The following is a 15,535-nucleotide window of genomic DNA, read 5'->3' on the forward strand; positions in this document are numbered from 1 at the left end:
CAAGGCGGGAGAACAGAATCCTGACTAGATGAGGACAGACGGACAGTACGGACAGACCACGGGGGTATAGAAACCACCCGACTAGACTTGCCCAGGCATCATCCCTGAGGAAGATGTCAGAGTTTGTCAGCGAAATGGTGGTTTTAATCAATACCTGTGATTGGCTTGAAGCCCAAGAAGAGTTTGTTTGTTCTGCAGACAGTTCACAAAACAATTTCTTCTCCTCCTTCTTACTTTAAGTATGCTACTAAACTATGTGTGATTGGAGCCTGTGATTTATATTTTTGTGATGTGCTTTTGGGGCGACTGAGCGGTTTGGTGCTTGTGCTGTGTCCTGGGGTATTCTGCAAGGTGGAGAACATAGTGTGCAGTCTGATGGCGACATGCAAACCCATGATTGGCTTCATTACCCCTCACTTGTAAAAATGTGTTCAGCAAGATTGAAACTGATGAGGATGAGGGCAAAAGGGGAGAAGGTGTTCAGCGCCATTCACTCCCTCTCCCTGCAACACACCCAAACTGCTGGAGGAACTCAGCAGACCAGGCAGCATCTGTGGAGAAAAGTACAGTCAACGTTTTGGGCTGAGACCCTTCGGCAGGACCCCCTCTCCCTCGCACTCTCTCTCACAGCTGCTGGAGGAAGGTCATGGGTCGTGGGCAAGGTTTGGTCAGCATGGCTCATAGCTGAAAACTTTTCTTTTGTAAAGGACTCTGATGCTCACATTTCATGCATTTATTTTTATTTTATTTTTTATTGAGATACAGTGCAGAATAGGTCCTTCCGGCCCTTTGAGACATGCTGCCCAGTAACGCCCGATTTAGCCCTAGCCTTATCACGGGACAATTTACAATGGCCAATTAACTACCAACCAGTACATCTTTGGACTGTAGGAGGAAACCAGAGCACGTGAAGGAAATCCACATCGTCATGGGGAGAACGTACAAACTCCTTACAGGCAGTGGCGGGAATTGAACCTGTACTGTAAAGAACTGTGCTAACCACTACGATTTTTGGTTGCTCTTTTTTGGTGTTAATTTGGTCAGGGTGCTTCGGTGCGGACTCACTCTGTAGTCTGCAGTAAAAGAATGACACAGTGCTAAAGCGAACTGAACTGAACATTCCCAGACCTTTTTGAGGACTCTGCACTTTAATGTTGGATATCCTATGTGTTATTCATTCGCATTTTGCTGTTTGTGTGACTCGTTCTTTTATCGCGTATTGGGTGTTTGATGTTTTCTTTGAATGGATATTACGGTGTTTCTTTGTTTCATGGCTGCCTGTGGAATAATGAACCTCAGGGTTGTATACCGTACACACACTCTCATAATAAAGCAACACACACAAACGCTGGAGGAACTCAGCAGTTCAGGCAGCATCTCTGGAAATGAATGAACTGTTCACGTTTTGGGCTGAAAGCCTTCTTCAGGACTGGAAAGAAAGTGGGAAGACCCCAAATTAAAAAGGTGGGGGGAGGGGAAGGAGGATAGCTAGAAGGTGATAGGTGAAGACCGGTGGGTAAGAAAGGTAAAGGGCTGGAGAGTAAGGAATCTGATAGCAGAGGAGATTAGACCATAAGAGAAAGGGAAGGATGTGGGGCACTCAGGGGAGGTAATAGGCCAGAGTGAGGAATAGAGGAGGGGAGGGGGCGGGAAACATTTTTTTACCAATAGAAGAAACTGATATTCATGCTATCAAGTTGGAGGCTTCTCAGATGGAATATTAGGTGTTGCTCCTCCACCCTGAGTGTGCTCTCATTGTGGCACAAGGGGAGGCCCGACGCTAATACATCGGAATGGGAAAGGGAATTGAAAGCAAGTTCTGCTTTTGGTGGATGGAGTAGAGGTGCTCGACAAAGCAGTGCTCCAGCTTATGATGAGTCACTTAGAGGAGGTCTCACTAATGTAGAAGAAACTGTATCGAGAGCACTGGTTGCAAGGGATGACCCCAGCAGATCGGCAGGTGAAGTGTTGGCTCACCTGCGAGGTCTGTCTGGGGCCCTGAATGGAGGTGAATGAGCAGGTTAGCACTTTGGTTACTTACAAGGATAAGCGTCGGGAGGGAGAGTAGTGGGAAGGAATAGATAGACAATGTAATCATAGAGGGAGCAATCAGAAAGTTGTGAGGGGGGGAAGGTGGAGTTGAGTATGGTGGTACGATCCATTTGGAGATGGCGGAAGTTGTCGAGAATGATGTGTTGGATGTAGTCTCATTGGGTGGTAGGTAAGGACAAGAGGAACTCTATCACTGTTATGGTGCTGGGAAGATGGGGTGAGCATAGATATTCGGGAAATGAAGGAGATGTGGGTGAGGACAGCATCAATGATGAATAATAAATGTACTTTGAATTGTTAACAGGCTGTTGAAAGTTACTTAATCTCCTGGGCCTTTTATTTTCCTCACATTATAACTAGACTTGATGATAAAGAAAGAAATTATTTTTATGGTAGCTATTACATCAAGAACATCTCAAAGTGCTTCATATCTAATGGATTCTTCCAGGAATGTTTTTGTCACATAAACATGTTCATATAACCTCAAATGAAATGAATAATTTTAGTATCACTTGAGGAACTATATTTGTCTATGAGAAAATACCATGAGACCCTTTACAGTTAATTATAAAAGACAGATAAGGACTTAGTCTCACACTTCAGGATTTAAATTTGAAACCTATAAATTTTGAAGCCAAGGATGTTATGGTATAACTAGCATCGTTCACAAGTAGATAATAATCTCGTGGCTTAAAGCCCATTTAGTGCATCAAGGGACACACAGATTCATGGAACAGCACTTGGTTGCAATATTTTTGGATACACCCATATTTTTTGGATGCAACACCACACTTTGGAGATAGATAATTAATCCAATTTGGGACAAGTAAAGCTTTTTTTTCTCTCTGGAATGCTCTTGCAGTCTTCATCTGTTTGCAATGCTAGCCAATGTGCAACACAGTGCGGGTGAAACCTGTTTGTTCAACTTCCACAACTCAATCTTAACGTACTTTCTTGTCATAACGCAGATGCCACACAAAATGGAGACAGGTGTGCACAATACATATCTGAGCCAAATTGCTTGACAATTAGAGAGAACAGGGAGACCCAGCACTAACTTATCCTTATCACAAATATTTCATTATCTTACGTACTGCATTTGAAGCATTTCTGATGCTTTGTTTTTGAATAGAAACAGCAGAAATTGTCTGCATTAGACATCATCAATCTCTGTCTTCTATCAAAGCAATGCATGTTCAGTGTTATATCACATACATAGTTACATGGAACACAGAGATTTCTAACGCTCTCTTATATTAATATAATACCTTTTCCCTTGCTTCGCCCTCCTTTAAAAGCATTTTATTGGCTTGAAATTCCCTGTTGAAGTAAATGGAGGAAGAAAAATGGCTTCTGCTTTACATACTACCTGAAGCACCCATCATGGGAAAAAATTAGGTCTAAAAGTTTAGTGAGTGTTACTAGCCTGAAAAGTGGTAAAAAGGCCTCCTCGGGCCTACAACTAAATGCCAGATTCTTTTGCAGGAAAATCGCATTTAAATATTTTTCTGCTGATATCCTTTATTTATTATCACTGTTCTACATAAGAGATTTTGCAAAAGCTGGAAATCCAGAGTAACACATATAGAATGCTGGAGGAACACTGGAGGAACAAATCCAGGTCAGGCAACATCAATGAAAAGGAATAAATACCCTTCAACTGCCCTACTTGCTATTACAAATCAACCCATTGAGCTTATAAACAATGTAAATACTCTTTTATGTATTGAACCCTTCTTTTATGATTATTTTAGCCATCTGTACCCAAAGTGACCATTATGAAATCTATTTAAAATTTTACAGCATAACAAAAAGGACATACTTTCAAGTGTGTAAATCTTTTCTCTCATTTGTTTACAGGCTTGCAATCCAATGATGCTAATTATATTGAAACAAATTACCCTGCATGTAACTTTGTAAATAATGAGCTAGATTGATTTGGACCACATTTAATTCACTTACAAGAGTTGGTTCTATTGGATAGATGGGCATCTCTAATCAACTCTGCAATGTGGCATTTCTCCTCTTCAAGTGATGGCATTAAGGGTGTTCCTACAGCATTTTTGGGAAGTTGATTCCATAGCATAGTCGCAAAGACGATGAAGGGATGGTGACACACCATCAAATTACTGATGTGTGATTTGAGAGGGAGATTGGTGATAGGACATCTTCCAAGCTGCTATGACCCAAACTTTGAAGGCTTGCAAATTGCTGCAATGCATTTTTTAGTCGTTACACACATCAACACCTCCAATGAAGAGAATTATGCCATGCATTTCCCAGAGTTGACAATGACATTCCCACCTCAAACATCAATGAACATCAACAGACTGATGCTTGAATTGGGTCTTCAGGTGTTATGCATTTTAATTACCTAATATTCAGAAAATAAGTTGTGTGAATCTAGTTGTGATAAAAGAGCAACTATTAAATCTCATTTGTTTATCTTGCTTCACAAAAATAATGGCCTTAACGTTAACAAACTAACAAGTTAGATGCTATATAAATAATTTGATGTGGACAAATAACTTCTATTAAATCAGTAAACCACAGACATAAAGTTTGACATAAATGAGATAGTAATCTGAATGTTCCAACTTTAAAAAAAATTTTGCAAGCAACAATACAAAGTGAAAATATACAATCTAACATTGTCAAGTCACTTCAATTTTCACATTACAATTCCCAATTTATTCTAAACTGTAGGTGTATTCTTTTTTTCCAGCTTTGGGTTAGCTGTGCATTATAAAATTGAACTGTGAAAATTTAATTTTGGAGTGAAATCATTTCAGTGTAAAAATGCCATCAATTTTAACGTGTATGACTCTTCAGATAAACACTACTCCAGTATGTTAATAGATTTGCAATCATCTCACCCATACTCTGAAAAATGCCCTGCTTTTGTCAACCTTTCAATAGTAAGATGCTTCACTAAATTAGAAAGTTAACTGCAGCAGGGAAGATAAATAAAGAGAGCTTTTACTGAATGCATAAAGTGTTTTGGAAGAAACTTCCAAGAGCATTGTAAACTGGAAAGGAAGGCATCTGATGTGATTACTAATACTTTATTCCAAGCAAAGCTGTTTAATAAACAATGTTTATAGTTCAGATTTCCACCAGCTCTCTCGTAAGGACATTGGTGAAGCCATGTTTAGAACGTTGGCTGAGTCTTCCGTATTTCTGTGCAACTTACTTTTACAAAAATTTCCTTTCTTACAATGATTTCATAATTTATGATAAACTCACAGGACTAGTATATGACCTAGATTTTAAAATGCTTAGAATATGAATGTTATAAATGACAATGCATTAAGATGCACTATGCAGAGACAGCATTGGAAGCAAACTGCCCTAGATGAATAATCTTTACTAATTCCATGTTGGAGAGTGGGAGGGGTATCTTAGATGTGCAGTAGATCTTTTCACCTTGATAAAAGATGGACAAATCTAACCAAGACTGAAGAAATGAACCCTGTCTTACTCTCTCAGATGATGAAGAGGTGTTAGTGAACTTTCCAGGCCATGGTGTCCACGTGGTTGGGTTGATGTTCAGTCCTAGAATCAGGTTCTGCTCACTTCTAGAACTTGAAGGGTTGGGCCATCTCCATCTTATCACCACTCTTGATGTAAGATGGATCATATGCACTTAGTTCTAGATATAAGGAGTTGACTTGATCAATAAGCATTTGACCTTTGACCTTTACGGCCTCCTTTCGCCTCCGCAGATTCTCTTGATCCTCTGAGCTCTTCCAACGTCCTTGTTTTAATTCTAGATTCCAGTATGTGCACTCTCTTTCATCTTGCTAATGGATGTGAGGCAGTATTTCAATCTCTAATACTGTTTTTTTTTATTTAAAGTATTTTTAAACATTTCCAAATGTTCCCCAACCTTAACATTGGTGGCGAATAAATGCTCATGATAGAATGACGGGGCAGACTCGATGGGCCAAATAGCCAGATTAGGCTCGTAGGTCTTGTGGAAATGTCTTACATAAATTCAGAACCACCCCATAAAGCATCCTGGAAAGTCCATGGCTTTTGGAAACCTAAAGCGCGGCTTCACACTCGGAAGAAGTGTCATACACTAGCCACCGCCATTGCGTTCGGGTTTCGGATGATACAAGCCGGGACGTGTATCCTGCGAGTTGCGGCAGGCTTTCTTTCAACTAAACGCTGCACGGTGACATTCAGATCACCCGGAGTACTCAATGACTCCGCTGGGACTTGAACCCACAGACCCTGCTCTGGACCAGGTGCGGCAGTGCCGGAGGCACGATTCCCCTTCACATTTCAGAAGACCAAGGCTTCGCTGATGCCAGTGCGTGTGCCAAGCCTATGGGGCGTTTTTTCAATATTCAGCATGTGTGTTAACAACAATCCGCAGCCAAATCCTAAACCTCTCCAACTTCTTCAACTCTTCCCGATTTGATTTAATCTCCGACGTTTCAACTCTCACCCGTGCACACTTACCTCAGAAAATGCCAGCGATACACAAGCAGGCTGGGGCGGCAACGTTTCAGGACAGTGATATATATAATGTGTCTAATATTTTTGTTTCTATTTCGGATTTCCAGTTTTGTTTTGCTTTTGAACCCAAACTGTAACTGGCCAGAAGAATATTATTGGCTAAATAAGTCCCGTCGTCGCTTTAAAGACTGAACACACATTAAAAAGAGGAATTGAGAGACGTGGTCTACTCTGATCGGAAGTATTTTGCGGGAATAAGAAGACGAGGAGGCACCGTGCGGAAGTATGCGTGCATGTGGAGTCACTAATCATTTTAACTGCGCGGTTCCTTTGCAGAAGAGTGCCCCCATTAACAAATATCAATTAATTTTTGACTTGTATCGGCCTGAATTTAGCTCTAGGTCGATTTCAGACCGTTGCAGAAACACGAGTAGCCGAAGGTGGTCGCGAAGTCACCGCTTCAATAAAGCTGGGTGAAAATACAATCTCGCGAGGAATAAGCACTTAGCTACAGTGAAATTAATGGAAAAGTTGATGAAATTAATTGAGTTGTTGCTTTCGGATCTTGAAGTAAGCTTTACATTTACTTCATGTTTCGTTACAGCCTATCTTTAACTGACAAAGTTATTTAGGGCTCGTTCTGGTGTTTACCGTATTACGGTATTATGGGGGGCGACGGAGTTTAGTGGAGCAGTCAAACTATGTGGCCCACAGTGAGGAATTCAACCCAAACTGAAGAAACCCCTTTGTCGATTAATTCTAGGGCTCCTTGTACGACCGTGATTGTTATAACTTCAGTTTGTGAGCACGTTATTGCAAATTGGAGTAAAAATTTTACTGACGCAGTATTTCCTCTATGTGTGGTTATATTAGAGAGATACGTACCTGGGACAGACTGTGTTCTTATAATATCTGTAAAATTTGATTGTGGCTGCTTTCTGTATCTAGATTGACTAATTTCAGAGATGCGTCAAAAATTTTGGAATTACAGTGCCTAAATTTAATCTATTTTGTTAGCGGAGATGATGGGGGGGGGGGGGGGGTGAGTGTATGTTGCTTAATTAAACATGACAAAACTGGGGAATTGAGTTCCAGTTTGATTAGTAAAGAAGTGTACTTTCATATGAAATTCTCTGCAAACATGCCGCTCAGCCGGTGAAAGTTACTGTTTACGTAGAAAACTAGGACGCAGCCGAGAGTGGCCGTGCCACTGAGCTTTTAGGAACAGCCGGTTTAGTGAGCTGGATAAATGCACGATTTTATTAAATTACTCATAGCTGTCCTCTTAACTAGCACAACAAATTTCTAAGTCGTATCAAACTGCTACAAATAAGCGTAAACCGCAATGGTAATATCGACTCAAGCTCCGGGCACAGCAAAGACCAAGGTTCAACTAATCAGTCCTCCACTATTGACTTCTGGAGCAACCGGGGCTTCCGCCCGTAGTGGGAGAGCTGCCCGAGGAAGTCCATCAACCGCCTGGAGTTGTAGTTCTCAGCATCGTACCAAGCAGTCAATATACGTGAATTCTCCAACCCTTGGATGTCCCGTCAGCAGAAAGCCAAGACCCGAATTTGAAGCACAGTAATATGTAGTTAACAGGGAGGGAAGTGGTACCAGGCTATCGGGTGAGAGCTTGGAAATCCTCAATATTACCTCTGGACCTCATAAAGTCCTATTGTATCAGATCAAAACTGGGTCTGGAAATCTCCTGCCGAATACCATACCTCTACCCTCAATTGACAGCCAGTGTCTTTTCCTTGTTAGAAGTCCCTGAGTGCTGCCTGGGAACGGAATTTGTGACTACACTGTTACATCATTACCGGACAAGATGGCCGAGTCCTCAAATACAGAGCTGCCATTACACGATTTCCATACAGTGGTGACGGAACCAGCAAGAGAATCAACTAACTTTGCCTCACCAACACGCCTATCACTGATGAATCTGTTGGTAGGTTTTGTAGGACAGACCCTCTGCACAGTCCCCATGAAGACAAAGTTCCACTTTCACACTGAAATCACATTCATCAAGTTGTGTGCTGCTAGCATACTACCAAACAAGACAGACACTGCGTGGTTCAAATCTGGACATCCCTGAGGTGCTGGAGGCCATTAGCAGCACTAGAGTTGCACTTCTCACAATCTATAACATTATGGTTTAGCAAACATCAGTCTACCATTAATATTGCCATGGGATTAACCCTAATTCAACAAGAAGTGTCCAAGTGCAGGCCAAGAGCACATGGGCATAATAGTCAAACAAGGTCATGTTTTATGAACTCATATACTGGGCAAACAATTACAGTATTAATGGATTAGATCAGTGCTCTGGGTCGTTGCGACAACTAGTTGGAAACTGATGGTAAATGGATTAATCAAATAACTGGAGCAGTAATATCCACAATAGACTCAATCAGCAGGCATCTTCAGCTGCTTAACCTCCAACATCATGTCAGAAGTGGAGATGTTTGTTGACAATTGCAGAGTATTCTGATCCATCTGCAATTCCTTGGAACATAATGCAGTTTATTCCTGCTGCAACAGGAGTAGGTCAATATTCAGGCTTTGAGTGATAATTGGCAACAAATATTCATGCCAAACACTTGCTAAACAATGACACGCAGTGACATTTCTATCAGAAGACCTCCTAACATCAGTACTCTGGGACTCAGCACTTAATTTATTGTCACATACATAAGAGCAGGTCACAGGCTTTATATTCCACACTGAATTATTCCATACTTGTTCCTAAAGCCTCTCACAATCCACAAGGCTCAAACACTCGATATTCTCCAGAAAAGAAGCCTACCCACCACCCCAGCATCCAAGCTTTTCACTATTAGTGTACAGTGACTGCCTTGTGGATCGCTGACCAGGGGCAGTCCACATGGCGTGGGTTCATTGTAATTGCCACTGTCATTACCTCCCAGATTCCTGAGCTCCACAAGATGTTGAAAAACTAGCATTTGTGAACACCACTGCCAGATGTTACCTCCAAGTTAAAGACACCCAGACTTTGAAATTCTGCATCAAATAAATATGTGGGACTATTTTATCACATAGAAACATAGAATACAGGCCCTTCGGGCCATGATGCTGTGCCGAATATGTACTTACTTTAGAAATTACCTAGGGTTACCGATAACCACTATTTTTCTAAGCTCCATGTGCCTATCCAGGAGTCTCTTAAAAGACCCTACCATATCCATCTCCACCAGCAGCCCATTCCACACACTCACTACGCTCTGCATAAAAAAACTTGCCCCTGATATCTCCTCTGTTCCAAGCACCTCAAAACTGTTTCCTCTCGTGTTAGCCATTTCAGCCCTGGGAAAAAGCCTCCGACTATCCACACGATCAATGCCTCTCATCATCTTATAGTTGAAATAATCGAAGGAAATGGTTCTCTTAGTCAGTCTCAAGGAAAATTAAAGATAGGATATACACTTAATGACCACTTTAATAAAGTACCTAATAAAGTGACCACTGAGTGTGTATTCATGGTGTTCTCCTGCTGTAGCCCATCAACTTTGAAGTTTGATGTTTTGTGAATTCAGAGATGATTTTCTGCACACCATTGTTGTAACATGTGGTCATTTGAGTTACTGTCACCTTCCTGTCGGTTTGAACCATCTTGGCCATTTTCATCTGACCTCTCTCATTAACAAGGTATTTTCACTCATAGAATTTTCACTTACGGGATTTGTCTTTTTTTTTTGTTTTTCTACCATTCTCTGTAAACTCCAGAGACCAAATCCCCAGGAGTTCAGCAATCTCAGATACTCAAACCTGGCACCAACAATCATTCTGCAGTCAAAGTCACTTAAATCACATTTGTCCCCTATTTTGATGTTTGATCTGAACAACAACTGAACCTCTTGACCATGTCTGCAAGCCTTTATGCATTGAGTAGCTGCCATGTGATTGGCTGAATATATATTTGCAGGCATACTGGTGTACCAAATAAAGTAGCCACTACCTGCTTTGTCAACGATTCCCATGTTAACATATTCTGAATGCCTTGAAGAAGCTTAAATTTCATTGCCAGTGGTCTATTTGTTAGAACCTTGTGGCTGAACTGAACGTACATCTCAATTTAAACATTTGTTTTGAATTTGCATTAATTATCACGTATTGAAGCAATCTCAGTCTGAATAAATGTTACTGTCAAATGTCATAGTCTTCGAGCACTACAGCAAAGATGAAGGCTCATCTAATCATTGCCTAAGATTATGGTGAATCTAGGTGATCTAGGTGATCACCTAGATCAAGAAATCTAGGTGATTTCTTTGTTGATTTCTAGGTGATTTGTTTCTCAAACAAATCAACTTTCAAACTCGAAATTACAATCAGGAACTGGTTTGGTAGCATTAGATGAACATGTCATTGAAATATCAGTTGTAGAACCTGGTTATGGAAAGGGTTCAAAGGAGGATCATAAAAATGATTCCAGGATTGAACCGTTTTGTTATATGAAGTGTACATGTATACGGGGAGAAGGCAGGAGATTTGGGCTGAGAGGAATAATGGATCAGCCATGATGAAATGGTGGAGCAGACTTGATGAGCCAAATGGCCTAATTCTAGTCCTATATTTTATGGTCTTACGATGCGCAAAAATAATAGATGAAAAAGCAGAAGGAGCACTCCATCCACGGAGTGTCTGTTTTTTTTTTAAAGATGATGTGGGTACGAAATAAAGGCCCAGGTTGCATGTGCTCAGTCACAATACCAATGAATACTGAATTTGCACTCCGGCTGAGTTGTTGCCCTGTTTAATGATTTTCCTAACATCTGTCTGCCATGCTGTATTTAAATATTTCCCGCAACATATCGGGAGAATTTTGAAATTATGATTAGTCAATACTATGCAGAAATTTATTTTCTTAAAATTTTGGGGATGGGCTCCTACTCAGTATAAACATCAATTTTCATTATTCCTAGTCACGCCACGACCAATCTGGTGGTCATTTTGCTCCCTTTTAATGGTCAGTGCACACTGGGTGGTTTCACGGCCACTCTGCTCTCGCGTCCTTGGGATGAACTTGACCGGCCTTTGTAGGAGATGAACAGGCTTAGCTGACACGCTCTCGCTGAATGAAATTACTCTTCCCAGGAATCTGATCTGGAATTCACAAGGTGAAACCACGTCCCATTTTATTCTGAGAATTTAAATTAGTTCATTATTTTATAAACAGTATACATAACTTTTGTCATCTAAATGGGCAACTCCAAGTTCGCAGCCACTTGGCTGAAGCAACAGTCATTTCAAACATCAGGTGAAAATTATATTTCATCGAACAATTGTCAATGACTCTAAATTAAACTTTTATTCAGACGTCACCCCCTTCTAAACAGACATCGAATAAAATGTATTTCATTTGGTTGTTAGCCAGATGGTAAGCGGAGTATATAGATACAGAGAGACAGCCGCCAACTACCAGCTTCGGAGGCTTCCATGGTTCAGGTTCTGCACTAAGCGTTAACACTGATAGCACTGGACACCATGACTGGAACGGGAGCAAAGAACACCATAGCAGTTCCTCATCAAATATTTATCACATTTCTCTCTTCTACTGTATTCCAGGCAAGTTGTGCGAGGCGAGAGCGTGAAAATTGACCTTAATTCTCGATGCTCGCTTTCCACCTCTCCCTTTGACCCTCGATCTCGGCGGGTCGCTTTGTTCCCAGACTTTGCAGAACGACTCGCTCCTTCCCGTTACCTCTCGCACTTTCCTCCTCAACATTCCTTTTATCCTTCCTTCATCGGCATCGGCGCCTTGCTGCTCCCTCACTTTCCGACTGATGCTAGATTCCACCCCACCCCTACCGCCACTCAGCTTTCCGCGTTCTTCCTGTATATTACCCCTCACTGCCTCATGGCCGGCTTTCGTCTGCCTTTAGTCAAGTCTCGTTCTCCTAATCCTGTTTCACCTCTCACCTTCGAGCCTAGCTGCAAACCCCCCCCCCCCCCACTCGCTTCTTTTTCCCGTTATCAATATACCTGCCAAATGTTCCCACCTTTATCTCTTTAGTTGCCGCGCTGCTTTACTCGCTTGTAATTCTACCCAACACCGGTTGCTGCATCCTTGGTTGGCGCCCACATCCCCCACCTTTTACACCCCACTCTCCCCCCTGTGCTACCCCCACCCCTTGTTCATTTCCACGACGCTCCGATTGGAAAGGCCGTTCAGCCGAGTTCCAAGTCACTGAGCGGCGAACAGACACGGGCACTCGACCCTCGCCGGGAGTCCTTAGAGCGGATCACCAACCAACCTGCCCACTGCCATCACTGAAGCTGACTTGAGTTCACCCGGGGAATGCTGAAGGGTTAAAGTTACAACGTAAATCCACTGAAAGGTAAGATATGCTTTATGTAAAATTCATCAGAGCTTACTTACTTGCTGTCACCAGGCGGAATTCGCAGCTAAACAGCACCAGCATTGCGGAGTTCAAATACAAAGGGAACTGTGCCATCCCGGACGTCCAAATAGAATACACACGGTTTGTCCAGCGGTTCCGAGTGACACATGAAAACAATCCTGGCTCCGGGTCTACGAACACATCTCGGAAGAGAGCTGGAAACGGGAAATAATTCTCTCGCTGTCTCCCATTGGATCGGGTGAGAGGTCCTCAATTCCTGAGCTCAGGGCCGGGGCTGGGGCACGGCAGCCGAGGTGTGCAAAGTTCGCCAGGTTAGGAGCGGGAGCAATGGAGACAGCGAGAGCAACTAGCCTTCTCTGATCAGGTTTCGCCGTTGACAAATGACATGGTGCCGGTTGGCGGATTCAGGAGGCGTCCAGAGACCGGGGGGGTCGCTCAACGCAAGGCGAGTCATTCACGTGGGAGTTGGATACACAGCGGGGGGTCTCTCGCCTTGCTGCTGGAACGGGAGAGATAAACGCGACCCTTTCCAGCGCGGAGAGGTAATAAAGATAAGCCGGCGGCTCCTCGGTGACAGCTGAAACTTCCCTCGCTACGTGAAATGAGGGAGAAGCGCCGGGAAAGCCCGCCCGCCGCTGGCAGCGATTGGTTGGTGGGAACGGGCTCACTTCACTGCGGCCAGTGAACGGTCGCGGACAGGGTCCTGACACCGCAGTCCGAGCGGCCGCGGGAGGGAGTGTGCGAGCGCAGGCGGCGGGGACTTCATTTGCCAAGTTTTCCTCTCTGGTGGGAGAAAGATGACGGAGCGGCAGGTTCCAGCTCAGTTGCTGCTGCCATCACTTGTAAGGAATGCCGCCCTCAACGCAGAATCAATGGTAAAATAGTCTCCAGAAAGCTCTCTAAACCTGCAGATATTGGAAAGCTGAAATAACCTTCGCCTTTCGACAACTTCTTGCAGCATAGAGGAACGCTACATTCCAGTGGAGTATTGCCATCTGTATACTAGTGCCCGAAACAGATGAAGAGAGCGGGAGATTGGTGGTGCAGTTCAGAGCTGCAATACCAGGCACATCAGCAGCAACATCTGTTCTTTTTTAAAAATAAAAGTGAGATCAATAAACTTCAGCCGTTGTTAAGTATTGCAATATCAGATTGGAAAGCTGACGTGACCCGGCGGTCAGGTATGGTATTTTGATAGGACGCGTGAGCTGTCCCAGATGATGTCTCAGCGAGGCATCAACAAGCTCCCCACCCCCTCCCCCCAACCGCCCCTATCGCAGGCACAAAGAACGCCGAAACCGCTGGCATGCCCCGAGCCAACATCCAACCAAGCTGGAAGTATCTGGAATCGACTCCTAACTTGGATGTGTTCCAATGAAATCGACAGGCTTGTGGCAATAGCTCAACGTCTTACAGAATGGAAGCTTATTTTTCGAAGTACAATCCCACAGCCGGAAGAGAGATGGTATGTGGCTGTGGAGAAGTGAGCGCCGTCAACATCTGAGGCAATCTGAAAAGGAATTCAACTTGGGTCTGTTCTGCCCAGGAAACTAAACGAAATAATTTGTCGCAAGCCACTCTCAGAATGACACTCCCCCAGAAAACGTGTGATTAATATGTTGCACGTGCTGCTGATAGGTAGTCAGGCACCTCTTTAAGCAAGCAGTCGTAAGAAAAAAATATGGTGTCAGGGCCTACTTCACGTGAATTATATCTGTGTATAATTCATAGGCGTTATCACCAACCTGTCAGGAAGGCCGTTAAAATGTTTATCAACATCTGAACTTCCAGTGTAATAGGGTACTGTGAGAGCATCACAGAACCTATTGCTTCCATAATCTTTAAAACTGGGTGTCTGCATCAAAATGTGATTTCTCAAGGTAAATGAAATTGTAAAGACAGACTAGATTATTCTGAACAACAAAATACAAAGAGGATGCATTTAAATGATATCTTTTACATCTGGTATGGAAGCAACCTAACAAACAATATCAAGGTGGATAGAAAAAGCTTGTTCAAGTATATAAAAATAAAAGACAGATGAGAGTGGATCTAGGACACTAGAAAATGAGATCGGAGACATAATAATGGGAGACAAGGAGACGGCAGATGAACTAAATTACTATTTTGCATCACTCTTCACTGTGGAAGACACGAGTAGTGTGCCAGGTGTTAAAGGATGTGAGGGAGGAGAAGTGAGTGCAGTTACGACCTGGATGTGGGGGTAGAAGGTTGGGTTGACAAGTTTGCAGATGACACAAAGGTTGGTAGTGTTGTAGATAGTGTAGAAGATTGTCGAAGATTGCAGAGAGACATTGATAGGATGCAGAAGTGGGCTGAGAAGTGGCAGATGGAGTTCAACCTGGAGAAGTGTGAGGTGGTACACTTTGGAAGGACAAACTCCAAGGCAGAGTACAAAGTAAATGGCAGGATACTTGGTAGTGTGGAGGAGCAGAGGGATCTGGGGGTACATGTCCACAGATCCCTGAAAGTTGCCTCACAGGTAGATAGGGTAGTTAAGAAAGCCTATGGGGTGTTAGCTTTCATAAATCGAGGGATAAAGTTTAAGAGTTATGATGTAATGATGTAGCTCTATAAAACTCTGGTTAGGCCACACTTGGAGTACTATGTAA

The 15,535-nt window shown here is 42.9% G+C and overlaps 1 protein-coding gene across 1 annotated transcript in view; it reads right to left on the reverse strand.

The window, feature by feature from the left end:
• fndc4a (fibronectin type III domain containing 4a) overlaps nt 1-14,011 on the reverse strand; it is a 208,215-nt gene extending 194,204 nt beyond the window's left edge. The window contains exon 1 of the mRNA XM_059981642.1: nt 12,920-14,011. Within this exon, the coding sequence (XP_059837625.1) occupies nt 12,920-12,995 (76 nt within the window). The 5' untranslated portion in view covers nt 12,996-14,011. The remainder of the gene's footprint in view (nt 1-12,919) is intronic.
• Between the last annotated feature and the right edge of the window lie 1,524 nt (nt 14,012-15,535).

Source organism: Hypanus sabinus, chromosome 10 (genome assembly GCF_030144855.1).
Source record: "Hypanus sabinus isolate sHypSab1 chromosome 10, sHypSab1.hap1, whole genome shotgun sequence".
In the NCBI taxonomy this organism is placed as follows: Eukaryota; Metazoa; Chordata; class Chondrichthyes; order Myliobatiformes; family Dasyatidae; genus Hypanus; species Hypanus sabinus.